Raw genomic sequence first — 27,805 nt, 5'->3', positions numbered from 1 at the left:
CTCTCGGTTCCCAATCCGGCGCAGCCATTGGCTTGAGCATCAAGGACGCCTCGCGGTCATCTCCCCGCCCCGCGCCCCTCCATCTCCGCCCTACTGCTGGCAGCCACGTCGAGCCCTCGGCAGCCCACCAGGCGACGAGGGCGCCTGCGCGCTGCTGTGGTGCTGAGCTGTCCCGGTGACATGCTGGCAGGAAGTGGCGCCTTTGCCGGAAGTCGGAGCTTCAGGGATGCCCAGGGAGGCGCAGTCCACCTTAGTAGCCTGATAGCCCTTCTCGGGGTCCGCGCTCCTTGCCTCTCCCCTTGGCCGGGCTGGGTCGCCTGCCGGCCTCGGCTCTCAAGCTTCTCCGCGACCCCTGCAGCAACACAGGGACAGGATGCTGAAGAAGTTCGATAAGAAGGACGAGGAGTCCGGTGAGTTAATGGGAAATAGCAATTCATTTGTCGTCCCAGTTGGGCAGCAATGAAACTACTAGCACGTTTGCAAAGCTAAGCAGGGTCCAGTATGGTTTCGAATAGGATGGGGAGCCGCCTCTTGAGATTTCTGCATTGCAGACAGTTGGGCTAGATGATCCTCGAGGTCCCTCGCAATTCTACGATTTATATGTGAAATTCTTCTTACATAGGAATTCTTTTAGGCATGTATGTTTTGATTGGTGAATTGCTTCAAGATGCTTCATGGGAAGCGATTCATCAGATAAATAAAGGTGATCTTAAGGGAAGTTCATCTATATCTTTTGCACATCTTATTTTAATAAGGCTTTAAACTGTTATTAATGGTCTTTCTGCACAAGGTTTCTTTTGTTCAACCATAATATACTTTTACTGTACGGTGGTTCAGCAGTTGTATACTTTCCCACCCCATAGCTGTTCCATTTCCGTTGGAACATTTATCTACTGTTTTTGCTCCATCTCTCCTAATCTCTTGGGCCTTGCTTGGCAACTTATAAAGCCCTAGGCAAGCGCTCTTGGACTGTTTTAGTTGTACAGTTCCAAATGTGACATTAGGCAGTCTATAAATCAATAGTGCTTACATTTGACTGGTGAGTTTTTTGCAGGTTTGGAGAGAAAGCAAAATGACACCTTCTCCTTTCCTCTCTGTGTCTGTATAAGGCAAGTGCCTATCAGTGGTTTCTCTCTCCATCTTTATTTCAGATATGGTACAGCTTTGTTGATTGATGTCTGCAAGCCACCCTTCTTTTGAAACAATAGGGGTGCTCATTTTAGGGCAGTACCTTGTGTGGATGAGGGAACAGCTAATGAATTTGGTTGACAAGATATGTTGGATAATTAAGTCACCTACAACTGAGTTTCTTTTGTGTGTAAGCTGTGAGTACAAAGGAAACTGCCTTATACCAAGCCTGACCATTGGCCAGTCTAGCTCAGTATTGCTGACTCTGGTGGGCATCAATTCTTCAGAGTTTCCAGACAGAATACCTTTTCAGCTCTGATGGGAGATGCTGGGAATTTGAATCTGTTTTATTCTACATGCAATGCATATGCTTTACGCTCAGCTATAAACTGTAGATGAGACAGGGCTGCATAAATTTTATTTGTTTTATTTTGTTTTTGGTTGAACACTATTGTTTTTTCTTTCTTTTCCAGCAAAGGGTTGGGAAGTGGTATTTGAATTCATAGAATATCAGAAATAGGGTTAATGGGTGTACCTATCTTGAGGTTAATAGCAACTGGGGGGAGGAGAGAATTAAACCAGAGACCTTGTTCACACAAAGCATGTGCTCTGTCACCGAGTTATGAGATCTTCTCCCATCACAAGTTTTTCTGTATGTAAGACTCTTTTACAGAGCTGGTAAATTTCCAAGCTTCTGGTTGCTCAAGTAGCTAAATATATCTAAACTTTTTGAAATACTTCCTTCACTTTCACAGGGTTGGTTACAACTGTGTTAGTTGCATATAGCTTGTCAGTCTCAATATATGGGATGACTTGTAGAGGTCTTAGCCTATCACATATGAGGAATTCCCAGATCTATATTAAAAGTTCTTTTTTGAGGATTCCAAGGTGATAAATATTCACCCCAGCAAAGTTGATGGTGGCTGAAATTCAGGCTTTCCAGCTTACTGGATTTTACACATAGTGAAAAATCCTTGGTCGTGATCACATTTGATGTTCCTTTGTTGCAGGTGGGGGTTCCAATCCGTTCCAACACTTAGAGAAAAGTGCTGTGCTGCAAGAAGTAAGTTCTTTAACAGTGTCGGTTTTTTTCTCAAGGAAACACATTTTGGCATATCTCTGAGATCTCATTCATTCACATCTTTCTTCCTAGGCTCGAGTATTCAATGAGACACCTATAAACCCTCGGAAATGTGCTCACATCCTCACCAAGATTTTGTATCTCATAAACCAGGTAATGGGAAGACTCTTATTTTTTTCATTTACAATGGTTTCTACTCTATGTTAAACCAGAACTTGTCTGCCTGTTAATGCTCATGAGTAGAGCTTGTGCTGTGCTGCTTGGAAGAACGGCTGTTTCAATAGCAGTGGGTTGTGAATTGTCCTGGTAGTGTTTCCTTTCCCCCCTCCAGGCTGCTGAAGCAGGTGCTGTCATCAAGCAGCAACCAAGTAGCCTGTGCCGGTTCTCAAAGTGATTCTCTTTTGAAGAGGTAGTTGGTTATTTCCACCTGGGAAGGTAGCCTCCTTCCAGCAATTCCTGTAGCCAAGCTGGTGCCAAAGGTATTGCTCTGCTTTCCTTTGGACCACAGCAGTGACGCCAAGAGGGAGGTCTTGTCGCCTGGGCAGCCCAGGACCTCCATAAACACTGCCCAGGCTTACTCCCCAGGGAGGTCACTTCAGTGCTGCTAATGCAACAATTTGATTTCACGCCCAGAGGCACACTCCATTGTCTCTTGAGACATTGGAGACAGAGAGATGCCAGCAAGAAGCTCTTGTGGCAGGGGTCCTTTTCCACAAAGATGATGTTAACAAAGTCACTTCTTTCTGACCTCCCAGCCTTGGCAAACTATTGACATGAACTTCTCTCTGTTGCTTAAAGCAATTGCTATTGTAGGTGTGATTTCTGCAGCAATGCTCACTGCAGTTTATTCCACCACTGATTCTAGTTGCTAATAAATGTTGATGGGTTTCTTCCCTGCGTTCCAGGGGGAGCACCTTGGTGTGATGGAAGCCACAGAATCCTTCTTTGCAATGACCAAGCTGTTCCAGTCCAATGATGTAAGCATGCCAAGTCTGCCTCTATATGTTCACATAGGAGAGGGGAAGAGTACGGGAGGCCTATCCTTTAGTGCAGGGCTGTCCAAACTCCAAGAGAATGCAATCCCAAAATGGCCTGAACCTATTGTTTCTCATAGAATCATAGATTTGCAGAGTTGGACCCAAGGGTCATCTACTGCAGCCTCCTGCACTGCAGGAATCTCAACTGAAGCATCCATGACAGGTGGCCATCCAACCTCTGCTCATATGCAGCCTCCTTTCTTCTCATGACAAAACAGTTTATTTTTTGATATATTCTATTGGTCAAGTACACTCATGGGAACATAGGAAGTTGTCTTATACCAAATCCGACCATTAGTCCATCTAGCTCAGTATAGCCTACACTGATTGGCAGTGCTTGTCCAGGATTTCAGACAACAAATCTATTCCAGCCCGACCTGGGGATGCTGAGGATTGAACCTGGGCCTTCTACATGCAAAGTAGATGCTCTGTCGCTGAGCTATGACTCATACCAAAATATGTTCTGGGTGAGCCAATAGCAAAATGTTTGGCGACTCCTGTCCCCCCCCCCCCCCCCCAGAAATGATAGCAATATTGATTGATAGGGATCCCTCTCTTCCTCCCAAAGGATCCCAGGGCAGTGACATTATATCCTGTCCATTTTTTATGCATCGTAACACTTATCTCCCTTGTTTTTCTGCCAGCCAACTCTCCGCAGAATGTGCTACCTGACCATCAAAGAGATGTCCAGCATCTCAGAGGATGTCATCATTGTGACTAGCAGGTGATTCCTTCTTGAGCTGTTCATCATGCAACTGTTTCCCCTTTTTTATTTAAGTTGTGTGTGTGTGTGTATCTCCTGAGACGTTTTTAGCCCCGTAGGGTTGGCAGCAGTGCCTATAGGAAACAATGAAGTTGGTGGATGTTTGAGAGGAAGAAATGATCTTCTTGAAAAGGGGTACTGAAAGACAGATGCTGAAGTCCTCTCAGTGTGGCTGGGCACCTCCAATCCTTGAGCAATCCAAGCATGTTCACTGCAGCTAGGAAGTCAAGACAAAACAACAAGATAATAGTGCCGCCTTTCTTTCCTCCCTCTTTTTTAAAAAAACCTATTGCTTTTTTATCCTGTGGGTACTTTCATGAGGATCTTTCTAGCATACATGGAGATAAGGAATGTTTTGACTCCGTAGAAACTGTTAACAGCAATGCTTGTCAATGTTTGCAGGCAAATTTGAGCAGTAGTTTGCACCTTCCTTTTGAGTGTGTGAGAGCATGCACATTTTGAAAGACAACGAACCACATTGTTATGGTGTAGCAACTCGTATTTTAGCTTTTGTGCTGTATCTTGTGATTGACGTATTAGCTGTTTTCCTGCCCCCAATGAGGCCGGCACATGTTGCGAAATCATCAGTTTCATAAAGTAACAGGCTACCATAACTTCTCTATTAGGAGCATACTCAAGGATTTATTATCATATTTATTGCAGCCCTTTGGGCCACTCCCACAAAGGCATTTCCGTCTTGTTGAGAACGTGCTTCTGTTTCTTCCGGCCTGCAGCTCTTGTTGTGGAGGTGCTATTAATCCTCCTGGCAAACTGGGAATATTCCCTCACTCACCCAAGTTTAGGATATTCCAGCATTCTTCAGCAGAGTTTCTTTTTCTTTGAGAAAAGTAAGTGGCTCACGTAAATGTAAACAAGCTTTAATAATAAATTGAGAGAAAACTAGCAAAATAACATAATGAGTGAGACTAAAACAACATTGTAAGTTGAGTCTGAGGCAAGAAAACAAGAAGAGGCAGTTGGTCCCTCTTAACAGACATTCTTAACTGAACATAACAGTTCACACTGAAGGGAGGGGCTGATTCCAGAGCAGAACACACAATCCCTGCCCACCAGATACCAAACATTTTACTGATCAAATTAGGTCCCGGTGTTTTTCTTACAGCTCTCGCCACTGTTGTCTACTGTTTATGAAAGCAGTTCTAAAAACTTTTCCTTATTTTAATCCAGTTTAACCAAAGATATGACGGGGAAAGATGACAACTACAGAGGCCCTGCTGTACGAGCCCTCTGCCAGATTACCGATGTAAGTGCCACAGTGTAATTCTTTGCTGGCGGATCTTTTTCTCCCGGCTACCCCTGCTGCCTTTCCCCATCCTTCCAATCGCTGTCTCTCTTGAGTCCCCCTCTTCTCCCTTGCTTCCTGACTCGCTTCTTTGTTGTTCATTTTGCCCCTTCTCTGAAGTCCTCCTGCCAAATGGCTTCCTGTTTCTGCTCTCACAAGCATCTCTCGCTTTGCCATCCCCGCAGACGACCATGCTGCAGGCCATTGAGCGCTACATGAAGCAGGCGATTGTGGACAAGGTGCCCAGTGTCTCCAGTTCTGCCCTTGTGTCGTCTTTGGTACGTAGGTTCTTGATGCACAACCTGTGCCCTGAGCGAGAAGGGCTATGTTCAGATAGGAGGAGCGTTACATTGTTTGCCCATCTGTAATAATAAGGGTATACGCTTCTTTTTGTGAAATGCTAGGATCGGAGAATGTACTTCTTTCCAGGAACTCGGTGTGCCTCTGTTCTTGGTCCCTTGGTGGGCCATTGCTGCATTTTGGGGAAGAAGCAGTGACGTTCTGAAATTTATACCTTTTGCCAAATTACTTTTCAGAAGCATTGCCTTCCCTGGTTCTGAGACTGTTTCAAGCCACAGGTGGAAAGGGAGTGGTGGTGATAGGCTGAACTTAACATGTGCAGCTCATAGAGCCCAAAACTTGTGGCAGATCTTTCTGGGGTCTTCCCTTGCTTCTGCTGGAAGGGCCCTTATTTGGATTGCAAAGGCCACTTCTTTATGTGCCTCCTTGTTGTTATTTTTCTTGACAGCATCTTCTGAAAACAAGCTTTGATGTGGTAAAACGCTGGGTGAACGAGGCTCAGGAGGCAGCTTCGAGTGATAATATCATGGTCCAGGTAAGAATCTAAAAGCCACTTTCAGCCATTTTTAAAAAATGACATTGAGTTTTAGGTGTGTGTTTCTGGGTTGATTTGTGGCAGGGAAAGGGAACCTTTGGTCCGCTGGCTAAACTTGACCCACCAGGGGTTCATAGGTGCCCCACAAGTCCTTTCCCCCCAAACCACACCAACCTGCCTTATACATGATGTCCTATGTGATGTTAGGTGGGGGGGGGGCAGGTAGAGATGTGGCTGCCAGTTCACAAGCAGGAACCTCAAAGTGCAGACTCTACAGCCCATTGGCTGGTGGGTGGTAAAGGTGAAGCACCACATAGTGTTCTTTACAAGATAGGTGACACTTCCAGCTCTACAATTCTATGATTCTAAGCACAGTGTAGTGCTTTGAAGTCTCAGCTTTGGGACTTCAAAGAGCCCAATCCCTTGACATCAAAGTGATGTCTGGTGATTGACAGGTGGACTACCACACCCACCTGTCACATTTGGCTCTGATAGCTAGGATCTGATGAGGTTCTAGTCTGTGAAGCCAAAAATACGTGGAAATAACCTTGACGCTGATACAACCCATTTTCCCCTCTCCTTAATGTCTTCCAGTATCATGCCCTTGGCTTGCTATATCACGTGCGCAAAAATGACCGCTTGGCTGTCAACAAAATGCTGAACAAGTTCATGCGCCATGGCTTAAAATCGCCTTTTGCCTATTGCATGATGATCCGAGTGGCCAGCAAACTGCTGGAAGAAGAAGCTGGAGGGTAAGTCCTACTGCTTGCTATTGTTTTTACATCTCAGGAAAAAACATTCTGCATAGTGCTACACCAAACATTCCTCAAATTTGATTTTGGGCTTTTTTTTAAGTGTTGGAAGGTTTCCCCAAAGCACCGACAAGTCTTACCTTTCTTACGTTAGAGAGCCAGTGTGGTGTAGTGGTTAAGAGCGGTGGACTCATAATCTGGGGAACCGAGTTCGCTTCCCCGCTCCTCCACATGCAGCTGCTGGGTGCCCTTGGGCCAGTCACACTTCTCTGAAGTCTCTCAGCCTCGCTTACCTCACAGAGTGTTTGTTGTGGGGGAGGGAGGGAAAGGAGAATGTTAGCCGCTTTGAGACTCCTTTGGGTAGTGATAAAGCGGGATATCAAATCCAAATTCTTCATAAAATGGGGGGGGGGGAGGTCTTCTGCTTCTAAGAAAGTAGGAAGTCCATTATAGGAACATAGGAAGTTGTTTTGTAATGAGTCAGACCATTGGTCCATCTAGCCCAGTACTGCCTGCACTGATTGGCAGCAGCTCTCCAGGATTTCAGGTGGGGGTCTCTCCCAACCCTACCTAGAGATGGATTGAACGTACGACCTTCTGCTTGCAAGCTGGATGCTCTACCGTTGAGCTGTGTCCTTTCACCAATCAGCTATGTCCTTTCACCAATCAGTTTGGGCTGCATCAGAACAGCACTGAGAGCAAGCAAAGCTATTTGGGCTGGGAGGCATGGCCCTTGATGATACTGCCTTGCAACCAGATCTGATTCCTCCCACCCTCTAAAACTCATATGCCGCTCAATGGTGGCAACCCCCCCCCCTTCAAGTGGATAATACACCTCCAAGCAGTTGGATTGTTTCTGAAAGTTCAATTTGCTTTCCCAGTGGACAGCCATGCAAGTTTTTAAGTCAAGCAGTTGGCCTATGTGTGGGAACCTGACTCCTCCTTTTCTTCTTCCTCCTCCTCTTTTGGTGTCCTAGCCGTGACAGCCCCCTGTTTGATTTCATTGAGAGCTGCTTACGGAACAAGCACGAGATGGTGGTCTATGAAGCTGCATCTGCCATTGTTAACCTGCCCAGCTGCTCGGCTAAAGAACTGGCACCGGCTGTGTCTGGTAAGTCTTTTCATTGTTGAAGGAAAGGGAGACTTGCTGGATGCCTGCCAGTTTGCTTACTGGTTGTAAAACTAAAGTCTCGCTGTCAATAAAAAGCACTTCCTTGCTGGGTTCAGTGCAGGATTCTCCAGCATCTTGAGGGTTGCTGTGTGTTGCAAAGCAGGCCTGTGAGTGCTGTAGGATAACATCAGCAAAGTGACATGCAGGCAGGCTCATTGATTGAGATGGTGCATTTGGGCCCTGGGAAGATTGGATATGTGATGTAAGAAAGCCTTTGGCTAATGTTAGGCACCAGGCCAAAATGTTCCTCTTTAACCAGGCCTTTGCTTGATTTGACTGACATCCTATGCCCTTTTAAAATGTCTTAGGGGGTGTTATTGGGTGGTGGTTGTTTGCATTTTGATTATGTACTTTGTGGTTTTATAGTCTGGTTTTTTTTCCTGTGAACTGCCCTGAGACCTTCAGGTATAGGGTGGTGGAATAATAGTAGTAATAATAATACTGGTGGTAATAATAAATTAATAATATAATATTTGCTAAGAAAAGTGTACTCTAAAAGGAATCAAAATCCACTGTGAATATTAAGAGAGGCGTAAGTGAGTTGATGAACAACGACTTGATGCAGGAACAAAAACCTGGCCATGTCTTGTCATCTCCAACAGACAGCATCAACCAGGGGTAGCTAACATTGTGCCCCCCAGATTTTGTCGGACCTCAACTCCCATCATCACCAGGCAGGCTGGTCAGTGGTCAGGAATGATGGGAATTGTAGTCTAGGAACATCTTGAGGGCACCACATTGGCTAGATTTGGTAACAGGTGGACAAAGCAGTGTGCATTTGCCTCCTCTGGGAATGAGAAAAATATGTCTCTTCTGCAAACTTCTTGTGTTCCAGTTTCACCCCTTACGCAGGCTGTGAACTGAATCATTGCACTATGGCTGGTGTGACTATCTTGCCAATAATACTCTATCATTATTATTATTCATTTTACAGTGTTACAATTGTTCTGCAGTTCACCCAAGGCAGCACTTCGCTATGCAGCAGTTCGAACCCTCAACAAGGTAAGAAGGCTCAAAGAACTCTGTGGCCAATTGGGTTTGCCTGCTTGGGTAGGGCTAAATTCTTAGTCCTTGGATAAGTGAAGTAATAAAAAAGAAGTGCCATTGATCCTATGAGACCAGCTGATAGGAACAGATTTCACTGGTTCTTTGAACCATCTCTCTGGTTATGTGTCCATTTCTTGGTTTTCTGAACTGTGGTTTAAGAAACTGGGAACAGGTTTTAAGGCCCACATACTTCTTCCCCTGCACACTGTCTTAATTTTAAGTCACAGCTCCTTTTCGTATGCCAGACAAGAAAATCTGTGTCAGTGTTCCACTAGCCAGGATCAACAGTGAAGATTTGTGTTGCTAAACTGGCATTAAACCAAAGCATTAAACTCTGCATTTTGTATGCAAGGTGGAACTCTAGCTCAAAGATAACAAGACAAGAGCTGAAGTTGGAGCACAACAAAAACAGTTCAATAAATGGCAGTTTATTTGTGTCAGAAACTTTATGATTCTTGCCCATTGTGCCGGAGTTGTGAACTCTCCCAGGGGCTCTTGTATTGAAGATACTCTATATTCATGCTTACAAGTTCAGCCAGCCTGCAGGGAGCAAATTCTTCTTTCTGTTCCTCGCCACTAGGTTGCTATGAAGCACCCGTCTGCTGTGACTGCCTGCAATCTTGATTTGGAGAATCTGGTCACAGACTCCAACCGCAGCATTGCTACCCTGGCCATCACCACCCTGCTGAAAACCGGCAGCGAAAGTAGCATTGACCGGCTCATGAAGCAGATCTCCTCTTTTATGTCTGAAATCTCTGACGAGTTCAAGGTATGGAAAGACTCGTGCTTGGGGCTTTTATTGAGCTTTTCTGCATGTGGGATGTGGGCTGGTGTGAGACACAACTCCCATTATTCAGTGTGCTTGTTGCATTCCATGTTCTTTCCAGGTTGTTGTGGTACAGGCCATCAGCGCCCTCTGTCAGAAGTATCCACGCAAGCATGCCGTCCTCATGAACTTCCTCTTCACAATGCTGCGTGAGGAGGTAAGTGTCGCCGTTTGCATCACTCTCCTCATTATTGGCTCGGGGCAATCTTTCTCCTGCAACCTGTGCTACCCAAAATGGAAGCCTGCGTGACAGAAATATGACCTTCACCTTACAGCTTGGACTGCAGGAATCTGATACGATGTAGAAGTCTTTTAACCCAGTATGTTTCCGAACACAATTCATAGTGTTTGTGCTGACTTTTAAAGCCCTAAACGGCCTCAGCCCAGTATACCTGAAGGAGCGTCTCCACCCTCATCATTCTGCCCAGACACTGAGGTCCAGCGCCGAGGGCCTTCTGGTGGTTCCCTCACTGCAAGGTTAGAGGGAACCAGGCAGAGGGCCTTTTCAATAGTGGCGCCCGCCTTGTGGAACGCCCTCCCATCAGATGTCAAGGAAATAAGCAACTATCTGACTTTTAGAAGACATCTGAAGGCAGCCCTGTTTAGGGAAGTTTTTAATGTTTGATCTTTTATCGCTTTATGATTATGATGATTATTAATATTCTGTTGGGAGCTGCCCAGAGTGGCTGGGAAAACCCAGCCAGATGGACAGGGTATAAATATATTTTTATTAATTTATTAATTTATTATTTCCCCACTTGAGTAATGTTAGTCAGATGCTACCACTGCTCACAGGGCACATGCCTACTGCAGGCATGTTACATACTTGTCAGTACAGTATTAGCTAAAACCCACTCACCATTTCCTGCAGAAAAGCATTGCTTACTGATTATGCTGTACTTATTTGGTGAACATCCTTAGAAGCCTCCACATGACTGGGAACCTTGATAAGGCAAAGCAGTCACAAGGAGACTTTTACATGCATTTAGTCAAGCCTGCTTAGAAGACCACATCGGACCTTCTCACTCAACATGGTTCAGGTGCACACAAGTGCACACGAGGACAGTGGGGGCTCTATGCAGTCTGTTTAATGTGTAAATAAGGCTACAGTTTGGGTTGAGGGATTTTCTAAGGTGCTGCTTGGTGTTAGATTTTTTTTTAACTTTCAGCCTGTCTCCATATTTTAGATTAGGGAAAGGGAGATGTTTTGGGTCCCTGGGCCAGGTCCTTATCAGAATTGGCCTCGTGGACCAAATTTGACAGGTGGGTGCTAGTTTTGCCAGCCCTGGGTGCTAGTTGCCACCTGTCTTGCCACCCCCTTTGGAATGGGCACCAGCTCCCAGCCAGTTGTTGCCCATTTCAGCATACTCCCCCCCCCCCCGAAAATCTGCTCTTGGGAATCTTATTAGCAGCCTGAGTTGTATCAGCTCTTTCCTTTGCCAATGCCACAGTGCTTGCCAAGGAATGAGTTACCCCCTTAACCATTTTTACAGGCAGATCACCGACAGAAGTCAATTATTTTTCCAGATACTTTCTTCTTCAAAAAAGCAATCTGATGCAGTGTCTGTTTTTCTAAATATATTAACCAGCTGGCAATATTTTCAGTTGTATTGCTTTCTAGTAAGATCTGGATAAAACTACGGCTATTTAAGCTGATTTTTCTTTCCCTCTGAAAATGGAATGTTCTGTTCTGATAGCTTTTTGTGTGGGTGGAGAGTATCGTCCTGAGTATTCTGGTTTCAGATGTTCCTTCCATTCCGTTTATTCCTAATGGCTCCAGGGCAAACAATCTGAGACGGCTGCAGCTTCAGATATGGACCGAACTTTAGATGAGGCAGCACATTTTAAAATCCTATAGGGCAAACAATGGTCTCTTTCCCTGCAAACATAGCCTATTCTACTTGTAATAAGCAGCTGTTGGTTGTATCTGGGAAGATGAAATGCTCTTGTTTTCCTAGTATGCCATTTTATGAAAGAACCCAATATTCTGTTTATTTGGGGGCTTCATGGACATGAAAATATTACTGCTTGATGGGCTGTCCCACCTCTGTCCATCCATTCTGTTTGATATGTGCCTTAATTTTGTTCTTGAAAACCTTCCTGCCAACACTGTGATTTATAGCCAGTCCCTGGGGACTCTTCAGCAGAAGATTTAGGCTTGGAACAGGAGAAATGCAGAGCTTCAAAACCCAGCGCTCTGCATGCTGGAGGCTGTACTCAGGGTGCCTCCAGGCTGTCGGTGTTTTGTGGAAGGGATTCAGGCGCTTGCCGGATCATTAGCTTTATGCAATTAAAGTGGATTAAAGTGTTCTGTCTCCCTAGCGCAACAAATCCACTTTTTAAAAAGGACACTCTTCGATTTGGAAAGTGGCAGGGAAGTGCACTGAAGTGCGAGTTGAACAAATGATTAATGGGAAGATGTCTAACTACCCAGCAAGCAAATTGGGATGAGTGCAGGATGAATGCTCATTGTCTCTACAACAACCCAACTGGCACGAATGCTCAGCACAGATTGGACTTGATCTAATCTCTGTATAAGCTTTGTGCAGACAAATTGGGAAGAATGCTGAATAAACAGGTTGTCTTGAAGAGCCCTAAGGCTTTTGCACCTGTGCCTTCCAGTAAAGTCTGTCTCTGCACTTTTTTCAGGCTTTTATTCTCGGCCATATGCATGAGAAACCCTTTTAGGTATCCTGTCTTCTTTTTCCAACAGAAGGCAGCAAGCAAAAGAATTATAAAAATGCAAATTGGTTGGAGCAGGACAATGGAAGAGGCAGGGGAGGTGGCAGGGTGTCCCTTTATAAAACGAAAGCATAAAACCCTAAAGATTCCAGACTCTTTGCTAAACAGTGCAGATGAGTAAGCGCCCTGACACCCTCTTGCCTTGAAATGCAGGTGAAAATTCATTATTACCCAGTAGCTTTTCTTTCCTTTTTAAGAAAGGTACTGTAAAAATAGAGCAACAAACCCCCACTGAGCTTTCACCCTGACTCATTCATGTTCCTGTCCAGGGTGGCTTTGAGTACAAGCGAGCCATTGTTGAATGTATCATCGGCATCATTGAAGAGAACTCAGAGAGCAAGGAAACCGGACTCTCCCACCTGTGCGAGTTCATTGAGGACTGCGAGTTCACCGTCCTGGCCACCCGCATTCTCCACCTGCTGGGCCAGGAAGGGCCGAAGACCAACAGCCCTTCAAAGTACATTCGTTTCATTTACAACAGAGTCGTCTTGGAACATGAGGAAGTCAGGGCAGGTACATGCACACATACAAGGAGCTGATTGAGTCAGGTTGTCGGTCAGTCTAGCTCAGGATTGTCTGGGCTGCCTGGCTGTGGCTCTCCAGGATTCAGGCAGGCAGGAGTCTTTCCTGTCCAGAGGTGCCAGGATTGGAACCTGAGACCTACTGCCTGCAAAGTGTGACAGCCTCTCCTCCTCTTTATGCCGTTGGGGGTAGATGAACTTTCCTGACTTGAAATCAAAGCAAGGTAAATGGGTCACTTGCTGGAATGGTCAAATTGAGGTAAATGGTCACCCAGCTGGAAGGGACAATGGACAGGGATGGTGGAAATTGTAGTTCAGCAGCATCTGGAGGGCCACAGATTCTCCATTCCTGATGTAAAGAATGTACTGATAAAGAGCGATGATACCTTAGATGTTATAAGAGGATATCAGCTGCAAGGGATCATTCAGATACTTGTGTTATATGTTAGTTCAGATACTTGTGTTATACGAGGTTCTAATGATAACGTAAAAGCTATTTGTTCCTGGTTCAGTCCTGTGAATATATTCCTATTCCATGCTTGGCTAAACCTTTAAGGCAGTGGTTTTCAACCAGTGGGCCATGGCACCCTGGGGTTCGCACCATGCATGATGGTCAGGGGTGCTGCAGGCAACACCAACCTCTGTCCCTCTCTCATTCCCTCCCTCCTCTGATGCCCTCTCGCATCTCTGCCTCCCAAAGGCTTGCACAGCTGCTTGTTGCAGGAGCCCTGGCTACAAGCTCCCCAGGCGAATGATGCCTCTGGGGCTGGCCAGGGGGTGTTTCCCAGGGCCCTGTGGGACAGCATGAGGACAGGGGAAGCAGCTCAGAGACCAGGGGCAGCTCCAGCAGCTTCCTGGAGGACTCCCAAGGAGGTGGGAGGAGAGAGGAGGCTGAGGGAATACTTCGCAAGGGAGAGTGTTTGAAAAGGGGTGAGGGACTGCCAGCTCCACAGGCAAGGGGTGACATAACTGGGCTCCTGAGCCCCACAAGGATGCTGCAGAAAGAAGGTAGTTGGTCAAGGGAGCCATGGACCCAAAAAGGTTGAAAACTTCCGCTTTAAGCAGCTTCCCACACTGTCTTCTCCAGCTGATCATCCCTGTTTCCTTTCTTGCTTACAGGTGCTGTGAGTGCTCTGGCTAAATTTGGGGCTCAGAACGAAGAAATGCTCCCCAGTGTCCTCGTGTTGCTGAAGAGGTGAGTTGTGATTAGAGCAGCATGACCACATAGATCTAGCACAAAAAAAACTCTCCCTGGGAAAGATGTGTAGTTTTTTGCTGTTGAGACAGCTCTGGAAAAAGCCAGACATGCTGACTGTGTGGCCTAAGCTGATTTCATAATTACTCCTGCTGCTGTGTGGTCAGAGAGGGCTGGCATGGACTACAGTACCCTGCAGGAATCTGATTGGATGTGGAAGTCCTGCTGATTTCCCCCAAGCAAACGATGCACAGACCTGCTTTAAATTTCTGGCTTCCTTCTGATTCAGAAAAACTGGCTGGCTGGTCAGTGCTACTGGAAACCCAGCCAGATAGGCGGGGTATAAATAATAAATTATATTATTATTGTTGTTGTTATTGTTATTGTGATACCATTGCAGAAAGGACTGTTGCTGTTGGATCCATGTCCCTGGCCAAAGAGGCAGAGCAAACAGAATTGAGACATCAGGGTTTCATGTGGCTGGATTTGAGGACAGAGTCAGTACAGAAGGCTTAAGAAAATGAACAAAATATTTTTAACGGGAGCAGTAACGTCTCACTTTGCAAATCCCCAAAATAATAAAAACCGGGGGAAGGGAAACGCAAAATTGGAAAATGCCGGATAAAAATATAAGACTTCCTCAGATGGAATGGAGGAGAACTGTTAGAGGCCTAAACATAATAACCAAAAAGTGCTGACACAGCCTTGGGTTTGCTTCCAGAAGGAGGACCGAAGGAGGGCAGGGGTTGCGTGCATTGATGCAGTGCTCTGATCTTAGTCTCTGCAACAGATTAGGAGCTTAGCAGGGTCAGCACAGATGCCTTGGTCAAAAGAAGGGATTGTTCCCAGGCTCAGATGCACTGAGGTGGCCACCCATTGCAGATTCACTCTTGTATTCGGCACCACAAAACAGTCTTAATGGGCTCTGAGTAAGCAGCTGTTTCCTGACAGTTGTCAGCACTGGGGCAGGCTATTTATGCTGCTGATCCCTTCACCACAGAGCATGCCGTCCTCTTTATTGACCATCTGGATTGGATTAACTTGGATAGATCCATGTGAATTCAAGTGATTCCCACTGAGCAGAGCTCTCTGATCTTGATTTCAGGTGTGTGATGGATGATGACAATGAAGTGAGAGACAGGGCCACGTTCTACCTGAGTGTCTTGGAGCAGAAACAAAAAGCCCTCAATGCTGGCTACATCCTGAATGGTAACCAAGATGCCGATTTGGGGGCATGTGAAACGTAAAGTCATATTTACGGCTAGAATTTGCCAGAATGTGGAACGGGTGTTTTGGGGAGTTTAAAAAAAAAAAAATCTTGAAGACTGTGACGAAGATTTGACAGTTAGAATTGTAGGTGCTGTAGTTTGGTTTGAAACTTCTGTTGTGTTTTTCTTTTCTTTTCTTTTCTTTTTTAAAAAGCTGGCTTTCAAATTGCTCAGGTTAGATTGGGAAGCTGTTTTGTAGCCCAAAGTCTCAGGGCAAGTTTTATACTGATATCAAAATTGTTCACAATCACATAAGACAAACCAAAAGGAAGGTCATGCATACATCTACTGAATAAATCCATAGCTCTAACTCAAATTCTCAGCTTGTTCACCCTACCACCCCAGAACAATGCCACCCCTGGCTTACTTTTTAAAAACAAATAAATAAATTATATTTTATTGATAAGTTTCAGTGGGAAAATAAAGTAGAAGGAAGGGGGGGGGGATGAAAAAGGAAGAGAGACCCGTAGCTTACTTAACTCTTATTTTTGCTAAAATTCACCACATTGGCTCTTGCCAAAGCTATCTACAGACTGATAAGGCCAGCTCAAAATGTTTACCTGCCTGAAGTGAAGCAGAAGTCTGCCCCTTCTCCTCCCAATTCCCCATTCCACATGGAGAAGCCAACTGGCCTGGCCCCTGAACCTTCCTTTGACACTGGTGATGGGATAGCATCCTGTGCTGCGTGTGAGACAGCTGGCTAGTTTGGGGGAGCCAAAAGAGGCTGCAGCATACGTGCAGGTCTATCCTCCAATGGAAGGGAATGACCAGGAGGCTTAGGAGGGACCGGACCCTGCTGCCCATCTACCCCAGTATCTGCTGCCCAAGGCACTTTGCCTAACAGTAGAGCCGGCCGTGCAGATTGATTTCCCTTCTATCCCAACCTAGTAACTGTCACCTTCCAACCAGCTCATCATTTCCACCTTTAACATAGTGCAGTTCCTCTCAGCCAAGGGGGTTGGTTAGAAAGAAGGAACAGGAAGGAAGGCAATAGATGACTCCTTATTTCCACACCCGCCAAGCTAGAACACCAAAGTGCATTGTGCAGCATTGATGAATTGATGGTGGTGTAGGGGAAGGCTTGATGGATAGCTCTGAAGGCTCCTTTTTGGTTGCCAGCATTTACTGATACTTTTCAGGTCTGTCTAATCTATTTGTGGGTTAGCGGAGATGGCTTCGTGTAGCATGAAGGGCAAATAGGGATTTTAGCCTGATTTCCAGATCTGCTTCTCTTCCTGTGCGGATTGTATAATAAGGGATAGCAGAGCCTCTGTGCCCCCTGAGCCCTGAATGGGAACAGATGCAAGCCAGTTGTTTTGTACGCCACTCTCAGGAGGAGAGTCGTCTCCATAGGTACCCTTTTGAGATTATGAGTGTCCCCAGCTCCCTGAAATGCAGATATTCATCAGGAATGGATTTGCAGTGAAGCATTTGGTTCCTCTGCATCTGGATAGGAATATCTCCTCAGTGGGTAGTTGCTCCTAGCTCAATCAGCAACCCATTTAAGCTGTAGGGGATTAAATTGGCCCCAAGCCAAGCCCTTTAAGCAGGTTTTGGGATGAGGCCATATGGAAGAGCAGATGTGGAGACTTAATTGAGCTCTGATTTATAAGGCGACAAAGAGGTCCCTGGTTTCCTGTTAAGTTCAATTTTGGTCACCCTTTCTCTTCTCCAGGATTGACTGTATCCATCCCTGGCCTGGAGAGGGCGCTGCACCAATATACACTGGATCCTTCTGAAAAACCCTTTGACCTGAAGTCTGTTCCCTTGGCAACTGCCCCCATCACTGAACAAAGAACAGGTAATTGTAGAAATAACAAGGGACAAACTTTCTCATCAGTGTCTAGCACAGCACGTTTCTTGGGGACTTTCCAGTTCTCTCTGCCCTTTCAAGGTGGCCCAGCTTGAATTTCATGGGCCCTTTTCACAGCAGCACCTGCAATATTATGAATTGCTTCAGTTTCATCTTGCTAAGACATCAGGGACCGTTTTCTTTTCCCCTTATGCTGCTACCTGATCAGAATATTGGTGCCATCTTCTTCCATTACAGTAATCAACCTGCTGTTTGTTCCAATTCTGGCTCTCCTCCCACCTCCTGTCCTGGTTTTCTAAATGAGCACCAAAAATAAGGTGCTGTTTCTCTGTAAGAGGTTCAATTCCCCTTTTGAATTACCACAACAGAGCTTCAGGTTAGCAAACGTGAATTACTGTACATGTGCTGTGTTTTTCTTGCTCCATTTGCAGAAAATGCTCCGGTGTCTGCCACCAAGCAGCCAGAGAAAGTGGCAGCAACCAGACAAGAAATATTCCAAGGTATGATATCACCTTGTATTTGAGTATAGAATGTGACAGTTGAGCAATTTGTAGGATTATTTCCTCAGTCTTTCGATATCTGAGATTTTTCTGATAGATGTAGTGTGTTAACTAGAAATGTTTTTGGGGAGAGTTGAGTCAAGACTTTTTAATGTATATAGCAGGTGGGGGAACTAGATCTGGCCATTGGGCTAGTTCCTTATCTCCCCCACTTGTGGGCCGACTTTGACTAAATAAAAACGGACAAATTGCCAGTTCCAGATGGCATCCACCTCAAGAACTCAAATGTGAAATTGTTGATCTTCTAAACAGAAATGTGAAACTTGTCCCTCAGATAAACCTGCATACATTAGCTACTTTCCAGTTCTCAGGTAACACCATTTTTAAAAGAAGGATCCAGCGAGGATCCTGAAAGTTATAGGTCAGTTAGCTTAATGTTTGTTTGGGGGAAGCTGGTGGAAAGTATTGTTAAGGATAAAATAGCCAAGCATATAAGAACAAGTATTGCTGAAGTAGAACCAGCTTGGCTTCTGTGAGGGAAAATCCTTTCTCACAAACCTATTAAGAGTTCTTTGACCGTGTCAACAAGCATAGATAGAGGTGATCTGTGGTGTTCTTTGACTTTCAAAAAGTTTTCCACAAGGTACCTCACCAAAGACTGCTGAGTAAGCAATTCCTGGATCAGGAATTGGTTAGGTGCTGGAAGCAGAGAACAGGAATAAATGGAAGTCACCCAAGGATCAGTACTGGGACCTGGGATCTTTAACTTGTTCATAATTGAATAGGATGCTGGACAAGATGGGCCATTCTCCTGATTCAACAGGCTCTTCTTCTGTTGTTCTGTACTTAAATGTTTTTATCCATGTTTTACAGATGAGGGAACTGAGGCTGGGAGTTGTTTATTCCCCTAAAGCTATAGTCTAAGTAGAGCAGAAATCTTGAATAGGTTCCACTTGTCAATTCTCTCTCTGTGTGTGTATTTTAGAACAATTAGCTGCTATCCCAGAGTTCCGAGAACTCGGCCCGTTGTTCAAATCCTCTTCCGAGCCAGTGGCTCTTACAGAATTGGAGACGGAGTATGTGATCCACTGTACCAAGCACACGTTCACAAACCACATGGTGTTCCAGGTGGGTACTGCGTTGAAAATACATGAGTAGTGACAGTAGTCTCTTCCATTTATAGATGGGTTAATGTCTGGACATCTCAGAGTTGTTTACAGTATAATAGATGCACAGTGGGTGCAATAAAAATAATGTCACATGGTTTACCTTCAAATAAGCGCCAAATATGGTTTCCATATCCATGAAAACAGTATCAGTAGAAATAAAGTCAAATAGCATTTGAGGCAGCATAAGGTAGAATCCTAACAAACATAAAACACCCTTTTCATACCGCCACTTGCCCAGTCTCACGCTCACAACATCCATTCCCCAATCACTACAGTCATTCACTACCTCTGTCAACCAACCAATTGCACTCAGCACCCACATACAAAGAATTGCTGCCAATCATATACATATAAGAGACTCTCCTTCTCTGGAGGGTAGGACCCTAGCCAATGGATTCAAATTACAAGAACGGAGTTTCTGACTAAACGTCTGGAGGAACTTTCAGACAGTAAGAGCTGTTCCAGCAGTGGAACGGGGTCCCTCGGGAGGTGGTGGACCCTCCTTCCTTGGAGGTTTGTAAGCAGAGGTTGGGTGGCCGTCTGTCATCGATGCTTTAGCTGAGATTCCGCCATTGCAAGGGGTTGGCCTAGAGTAGACGATCCTCAGGGTCCCTTCCAACTCTATGGTTCTGTGGTTCTGCATATGCTTGCACACCTCTCTGTCCTCCATTCAGGCAGTCAAGAGGCATACTTAGAGGTCAAGGACATATTCTCGCAAGATAAAACACTCAGAGGTTCGAAGTAGGGCTGTGGCTGGTGAAGAGATTGTGGCCTGGGTAAAGTCTCAAGAGGCTTATTAGTTAAAGAGCTGCCTTTGGTCCCTGGTTCTGAGGTTCCCCATCCCTGCCTTAAGACTTAACCACATTGGGTCTGGGTTTAAACAAAATGAGTAACTGTGGTTCATTAGAAACAGAAGCAGAACCTTCCAATCTTCTTGTGGCTGAACTGGAGGAGGAGAATGGGGGGCATGCAAATAACATGGAGGCCTGGTGCCTAGAATGATTCATTTGGGGTTGTCCCTGCCAGAGGCCTCAGACCAGAGCATTTCCCTCAGCTAAGCATGGTCAGATAATTGATGCATGCAGCACAGCTCCACGAGGGTAGGTTGGATTAGCTTATGGCAAGGCACAGGTTCCTTTTTATATCTGAAAGATGGGGAGATGTCCTAGTGGGTGTCTACCTGACCCCGTTACAATGCTAAGAATCACTTTTGATGCTGATCCTAAAATATATGCAGATTTGTTTTACTACTGAAACTGTATATGCCTTGGGAAATGTGCACTCCAGTGGTGATGCTAGAGGGTGGAAAGCCATTCTTAAGGATGTTTCAGCCCAAGAAATATTGTAGCACAAGAAGCCAATGCAGGCGACTCTCAACTTACACTGGGGTTATGTTCTGGGGATAGGGTGTAAAGCCAAAATCGTGTATTGTCAAAACTCATGGGGCTCCATGGCATTTTCCACCCATTTTTTATATTTGATTGATTGATTGATTGATTGCCAAGCACTTAAAGCTGAATAGTTAAATGTGTGTAAGTTGTGAGTTACTGTATATGGAAGTTGGATCTTCATGGAAGCAGGCTCTGTGCCTATGCTGGCTCAAGAACTGCACTGGCCTACAGCTTAGTTGGGTGTGGAGGGTCAACCCAGGACCAGTGCAGGCACTATGTCTGTAGATGCACTAAAGCAGATGCCTTCTGCAGTTATCGCCTTAAATGTGGGTCTTAATAGTGTGTCTTTGAGAACTATTGTTGGAAACCAGTTAATCTGAAAGACCACCTACTCCTCTGTAAACCAGCAAGATCGTTTATATCCTCTGTATATCTCACCCTACAGAATGTTATAGGATGGTGCCCCCAAAATGGGCATTTTCCGCTCTTGCCCCTATATTGTGGAACACCCTTCCCTCTGAAGCAGCAACCACCAGGCACTTCAGATATCTTATAAAGACACATATTTTGGCCCAGGTTTTCCCTAATCCCTAAGATCATACTCTGTCTTAATGTAAATTCCCTGAATTTTTGTTTTTATATATTACTTTTATATTACCCTTTTACTGAGCCCAGGATCTCCGTACATATTGCCCAGGTTTGCGCTGTGGAGAGGTCACTTCGGTGCTGCTAACACAGCAAAAACAACATGGGGGGGGGGCAGCAGTTATGAGTTTCTGGTCTTTGCAGCCACGGCAGGTTGCTGTGATTCTCTGACAGCCTGGCTTTGCTCCCAGAAGGACACTCCGTTGTCTCTTAAGACAGACAGATACCAACAATTGGTTTTATGTTGTATTTTGTTGTTTCGTTTTTGTGTTGTATATTGCTCAGAATTATTTTTAAAGAAAGATTAAGTGACTTAGAAATGCTTTTAAATGAACAACCCCAAACTTTACATTACAGCACAGTAAAGTACATTCTGTATTTTGTGCCATGACGTTCCTTGATTTTCCCTGATAGTTTGACTGCACAAACACCCTGAATGATCAGATCCTGGAAAATGTCACAGTGCAGATGGAGCCAACTGAGGCATATGAGGTCATTGGTTACATACCTGCCAAAAGTTTGCTGTACAACCAACCTGGCACTTGCTATACATTGATTGCATTGCCCGAAGAGGACCCCACAGCAGGTAACAAGATCTTCTCTGTTTTCTTCCCTTCTCAGTCAGACCAAGCTGCCTTATAGTTCTGAGCTTGCAGCCCCTGTCCATTTTAACAGACATTAAATGACTTTTGGGAATTCACGTACTTTTTATTTGAAGACTTGTCTCAAATGCAGTGCTTGGTCATGTCAGTGCAAGGATCTATTTTGCACAGTGGGACTGACTTTGCCCGCACGTGCCCTGCACCCGACTAAAATGCTCCAAATGCGAGCCGGGTGGGGGGGATCCTGGAACAGATTTAGAGGCATACTTGGAGAGAAAGGGGAATGTACCATTGTGCCAGTGTAAATCCTTGTGCAGATGGGACAGTTTATTAGCACTGCCTTGGACACAAGCCTATAATAACTGTGTGAATTGTAGGCCTAAAGACTTCTAGACACCCTTTCTGTGGAAAAACCTTGTTTACCTTGAGTGAGGTTGGTAGGTTAATTTGACTTTTCTGTCTAGGGGAGAACTGTCTTGTTGGGAAATTATAACATTACAAGCACTCCTCTCAGTCCTCAGTGACTTTTTAATAAATAGGCAGACTGGACATAGGAGCTGAGACAGGAATATAAATTAACTTGTACATTTCACATTTCTTTGTGCTTGATTTTTTTCTTTTTCTTTTTCCCCTTTCTGCAGTGGCCTGTACGTTCAGCTGCATGATGAAATTCACTGTCAAGGACTGTGACCCGAACACCGGTGAAGCAGAGGAAGAGGGCTATGAGGACGAATATGTGGTAAGAGGAGATTTAGCTGCTTTCCTGTCCCTTTTTCAATGTCTCCTGGTCAGGTGGTGAAATGTGAGCCAAGGCAAGGCCATCCAGGGTGACATCGCTTTGCCTCCTGACCTCCTCTGGGGAGCTGTGGCTTGATCTAACAAATGCATTAGAAACCCTGTCTCATCAGGGCCAGAGGATGGATTGACCAGCTTCTGAGCTAACAGGCTGTTGAGTCTCAGCACGTCCAGATGGCTAAGTGTCAAACCTGGGGTGCCCTGTCACCAGCTGCTCACACACAGACCTGGCATATAACCAGCTGAATGTTGGCAACCATTTACTTGACGGCTGTGACGTCTCCCTGGGGCATGACTACTCTGAGCTCCCTGTTCTATCCCCACATTTCATGGATAAAATGCTCCAGCAAAGCTGTTTTGCTTGTAATCTTTTGGGTAAGGAAGTTTTTTTTAATCAAAATACACCCTTCCCGGCACACTTAAAATACCAAAGGCTCTATTTCCCCCCCCCCCCAAGTATGAATACATAATAATATGCTTTAGAGAATGTAGCTGATGCGCTGTGTGGAGGATACTGATGAGCCAGGTTTTATGTATTTTATGTATCAGGGGCATTGATTTCCTGTCAGCTTAGGGCACCGTGGAAGTGTTCTGAGTGTCAAACCTACAGGAACATTTTGCAGGGAGGGCTCCTTTTCCCCCCTTGCCTGGGAGTTGTTGTTTTCTACTCCCACCTGCAACTGATATTTTGAGCCTGGGCTGTTTTACCTACTGCTGTGCAGAGATTTTGCTTGCCCTAAGACTTGTCTTCGCCTTGCAGCTTCAGTCCCATTACACAGGGTGGCATTTCTTATTTCTGCTCTGAAGAGCAGACTGCACAATGCAACTTGAACCTGGCTCTGATCTATTGATTTTGCTTCTCCGTTTCTTCCTCCCCACCCCCGCCCAAGTGGGGGTGGGGAGAGTCCAAGTGGGGATGGAGACTCTGCTGAGAGTCACATCCGCTGTATGCGCTGCTCCAAAAGCTGCCCACTAAAAAGATCATCATTTAAGAATGGAAAAAAGTGACAGCGTTCAGTCTGCGTTTATGCCTTATTAGAAACATAAATGACACACTGTGTCATGCTGCTAAAGGCTCAAAACATATTCTTTCTCTCTCTCTTTTGGCTGGTGTGCAAAGTTATTTCTTGGAAGGGCAGCACAAGCCCCTCCTTCATATGCAGACCACAATGTGAGTCAGGCTCCCTACAAGGAGGCCTTGTGTTATGAGGAGACCAAGCTTCCTTCTTCACCCTCAGGAAATATCATGCAGATCAGTCTGTTTTGCATATTCTTCTTCTTCTTCTTTGGCGATCACTCGTAGCCGAGTAAGATTGTCTTCCAAAAGTTTTAACAATGAGTCCGTAAGTGACTGTGGAGGCCAATTCTGGACCCACACGTCCTTCCACAGTGGGGACATTGGTTCCCGGGCGGGAGTTGATCATGGTGTGGATTTGCCAAGCATGCCTTCCTCCTAGCACGTTTCTCCCTTGCGTTCCGAGTTCGAGTGTCTTCAAAGTCCATGACACCTTTGGTAAAGGCTGTAGAGCACCCAACTCATGCATAGCGGGCATGATTCATGGGATGAACACTGTCAGCAGAGTGCTGCTGCTTGTGCAGCAGGGCTTTTCCAACCACCTCTTCCACTGTGTGCCCCCTCATTGGCTTTTGGAGGAGATGGTCGGGAAAACACTCAGAAGAGCATGCAGGGAGAGGGGCAATTCTTCCATCTGGCAAGCTGATGTTTGTAATGGCGTGACTTGGAAGGGGACACCACTCCTCCGTCCAGCGTGTGATTTGGGTGCTGGCCCAGTGATTCTGTGGAAAGATGGGCATTAAGGGATGTTGAAGACTAGATGGCTGGTAAAGGAGAGGGAGTATAGAAGAGGAGGCAGAGTCACAGGCATATAGAGTACAATGCAAAATGCAGAACACCTTGGGGACCATCCCTCTAAATCCAGGGGTGAGGAACCTTTTTGACTCCAGGGGCCAAATCCTCATTAGGATCAGCCTCATGGGCCAAATTCTGTGGGTGGGTGTGGCTGCTGATCTGTCAGTCACATGACACATGATTGGCAGGTGGCCAGCCTGGGGAAAAATGCAAGCCCTTTAAAACATTCTCCTGTCTTAAAGCTGCTAAGTGCCCTTTGAAGCAGCCTCCAAACCCTCCTTTAAATTGGAAGGGGAGAGTTGCCTTAATGTGACGGGGGTTACAGCTGTTCAATGAGCCAATGGCAAAGCTTGATACAGAGTGATATCATTTCACATATCCTTTTTTTATATATTAGCTGGAAGACATTGAGGTGACCATAGCAGATCACATCCAAAGGGTTCTGAAGCCAAATTTTGGAGCAGCCTGGGAAGAAGTTGGCGATGAGTTTGAAAAAGAAGAGACTTTCACGTTAGCCACAGTGAAAACACTGGAAGGTAATATTTGCGGGGCTCTTGATATGCTTTCTCCCAACCCCACCCCGAGTTTTTAAGTATTTTCTCTTGGATTCTGATATGGTCCCCAATATATTTCTTTCCACAGAGGCAGTAGGCAATATTGTCAAATTTCTAGGGATGCAGCCCTGCGAGCGGTCAGATAAAGTGCCTGAAAACAAGAACTCTCATGCCTTGTACCTGGCAGGTGAGGAGTTGTGCTAATATATTGGTTTCAATTTTTATGGTGATCCTAATGGGTATGGCTGAGTAGATAACTTATAAAGTAACTACACAGGATAACTGTTAGCCAAAACATTATTAATGTAAGAGCCATTCTAATTTTCAGGTCTTTTTCTTTTTTCTTTTTAAGTGTTGTATGTTTCTTTGGAATTTTAGTTTAATGCTCTCGAGGTAGCAGAGATGCAGAATTTTTGTAAGCATTTGAGATGCTGATGGATAGCCTAATGCTATTGTCGTACTCATATCTACCACAGGTGTATTTCGGGGTGGCCACGATCTCTTGGTTCGTTCTCGTCTTGTCCTGACAGACACTGTGACAATGCAAGTCACAGCACGGAGTGGAGAAGAACTTCCTGTGGATGTTGTCATGGCCTCTGTTGGTTAAACACAATATAGGACTTGATATTTCAAACTCCGAAGCCAAAGGGCGTGTTGGAAATGTATCCCCACTACTCTGGATGCTGAGAGAATCATTAGAACATTAGCTCTTTTTCTAATTGGGGGGGGGGGGACATTGTGTGAGTTTAAAGCTATTCTTCAAAGTATGATCAGAGGTTTTCTGAGATACTGAACCAGTAATTTTTTTCAGGATCTCTAAACCATTTCAAAAGAGCATCCTTTTCATATCAAACTCTGCAGGATCCCATTGCCTAAAGATGCTCACACCAGCTCCTGTTGTAGTAACAGAGTGTCAGATCCTTTCTGTGATCAGTGAGAGCCCTTCCCATTATGGCAATTTCTATTTGTGTTTGACATGTTTTAAGCCCTTCAAAACAGATCATAAAACTAAAAGAATTAATTTACTCTCATCGCTGCTACCAGTTTAGTTTCTTTATGGTGGCATTAAAACAGACCTTACCTGTATCCAATAAAATACAGTAATGCAAAAAGGCTGCCTTGATATTCTCAAGAATTTGATAGGAAAAAAATGCCTCAGAGTAGTATCTCTTGCCCACATTAGAATGCAGTTGCAACCACAGAGTACAAATTCAGTGGACCTATTACTTGTTCATATGAAAACTGACTGACTTCCCTTTCCATTAAGGATAGTTGACCCCAGTTTTTCTTTCATTAAAACAATTAAGTTATGCACAAATGTAAAAAGATGTTTCTGGTGGCAGTAATTGGCAGCAGAGAAGCAGCAGGGGTGATCTAGAGTGGAGAAACAGTGAATAGAGAAATGTTTAGCTTCTGACCCCACTATATTGCTCCTATTCACCCTCTACCAAAGCAGTTTTTCCATGCTAACAACAGCAAAATAAAGCAATTGGCCTACCATGTTACACAGTTTGCTCCTAAAATAGGATGTCTCTTTTTTGTATTTTGCAGTATCTGGAAAAAAGAATTGGTCTAATAAATTGCTGATCATCAGATTGCTTCATTGATTGTAATGCAACTGTTTAAATAATTAGCCAGCATTTTATTTTATTGAAGGTACTTGGAGTTTTGTTTTATTTATACGTGCTAATATTGTGCTTTGTTCTACTCTGCATAATTTTGTACATAAAAGTTGTGCCATGTAAGCCAAGATTTAAACAGTATAGCGTTCTTTTTGAAAAGTATGTGGTTGGTCATTATGGTTGTGAAGGGGGTTGTGTACAACCACATTTCATAATTATATGGCTTTGGCAAGGAGAGGAATAGTTTTACAGAGCATATAAGGGCAAGTTCACCCATAAGTTATATGCTCAGGCTTTACATTCAGCAAAGCTCCTGCCAGTTCTGGTTCCTTCAGAGTCTGCCTGCAGAGTCCATACATTTTCAAACACATCACTCATATTCACATTATCATTTATAGGGGTTGTTCCCCAAATACCTTGCATGTAGCTCAAAAAATGTGTGCAATGGCCCTAAGAATTGTCAAAGACGGCACCAAATATGTTCAGCATTAAAACACTTCTCTTCCATCTGCTTCAAACTCCCATTAGCAAGATGCCTTATATCAAGTCAGATCATTGGTTCATCTACTCCAGGCTTGTCTACTCTTGAACAGCAGTGACCCTCCTGGGTTTGAGATGGGTCATTCCCATCCCTACCTGGAAATGCTAAGAATTGCACCTGGGAGCGTCCATTTGCAAAATAGTTTGCTGTTCCACTGAGCTACAGTTCTCCCAGCAAGTCTCTTGCTGTGTTGTGATCATTCTCCCACCCTAGCAAATGCACATCTTCTGGTTTTGCCTTACACATTGTCTTTTCACAGCTCAGAAGTTTGGGGTACTGATATTCAGGGCTTGTGACGCCTGTTTTTATAGCTGTTCTAAAGTCTGTCTTTACATGGCAGTGGGCTATCCTGCGCCAGGAACATATCCCCTGGATTCATCAGCTTGATTATATTTCTATACTCTGTTGATGAAGTCAGCCTGCTGTCCTTGTGCATTCAAAGCGTGTGGGGAAAGCACATGCAGCGGCACAAATGGGGGGGGGGGGGAATAACAAAACAGAAAACAGCCAGGTGCAATGACTGCCAACATCACTTAATGGCCTGTAGAAAAAGAGAACAGGTTATCCTCTCAGTGGCAGAGGATGGATGATGTCAGGGTGGAATTCAGGGACAGGGAGGGCAGCCAGCCTGCCT

General features: G+C 45.0%; 1 protein-coding gene across 2 annotated transcripts; it reads left to right on the top strand.

Moving 5' to 3' along the window:
- The first annotated feature begins 97 nt into the window (after positions 1-97).
- Positions 98-26,758, top strand: COPG1 (COPI coat complex subunit gamma 1). 2 transcript variants are annotated; one of them, XM_083419296.1, is made up of 24 exons: positions 98-410; positions 2,139-2,191; positions 2,282-2,362; positions 3,115-3,186; positions 3,891-3,970; positions 5,198-5,273; positions 5,498-5,590; positions 6,061-6,147; positions 6,742-6,899; positions 7,877-8,010; positions 9,005-9,072; positions 9,698-9,886; positions 10,005-10,100; positions 12,955-13,198; positions 14,326-14,401; positions 15,507-15,610; positions 17,345-17,470; positions 17,914-17,982; positions 18,968-19,110; positions 21,602-21,773; positions 22,431-22,528; positions 24,852-24,990; positions 25,097-25,195; positions 25,485-26,758. In XM_083419296.1, the coding sequence occupies exons 1-24, from the start codon at positions 374-376 to the stop codon at positions 25,613-25,615; spliced, it is 2,625 nt and encodes an 874-aa protein (XP_083275422.1). In that variant the 5' UTR covers positions 98-373; the 3' UTR covers positions 25,616-26,758. The 2 variants fall into 2 exon arrangements, with proteins under 2 accessions (XP_083275422.1, XP_083275423.1); XM_083419297.1 differs by having other exon boundaries at positions 201-410; positions 2,282-2,736; positions 2,799-3,186.
- The last annotated feature ends 1,047 nt before the right edge of the window (positions 26,759-27,805 follow it).

This window comes from Podarcis tiliguerta, assembly GCF_965153285.1.
Source record: "Podarcis tiliguerta genome assembly, chromosome: 2".
NCBI classification, from domain to species: Eukaryota; Metazoa; Chordata; class Lepidosauria; order Squamata; family Lacertidae; genus Podarcis; species Podarcis tiliguerta.
Note: the sequence above shows the minus strand (reverse complement) of the source record. Positions and strands in the feature narration are given on the sequence as shown.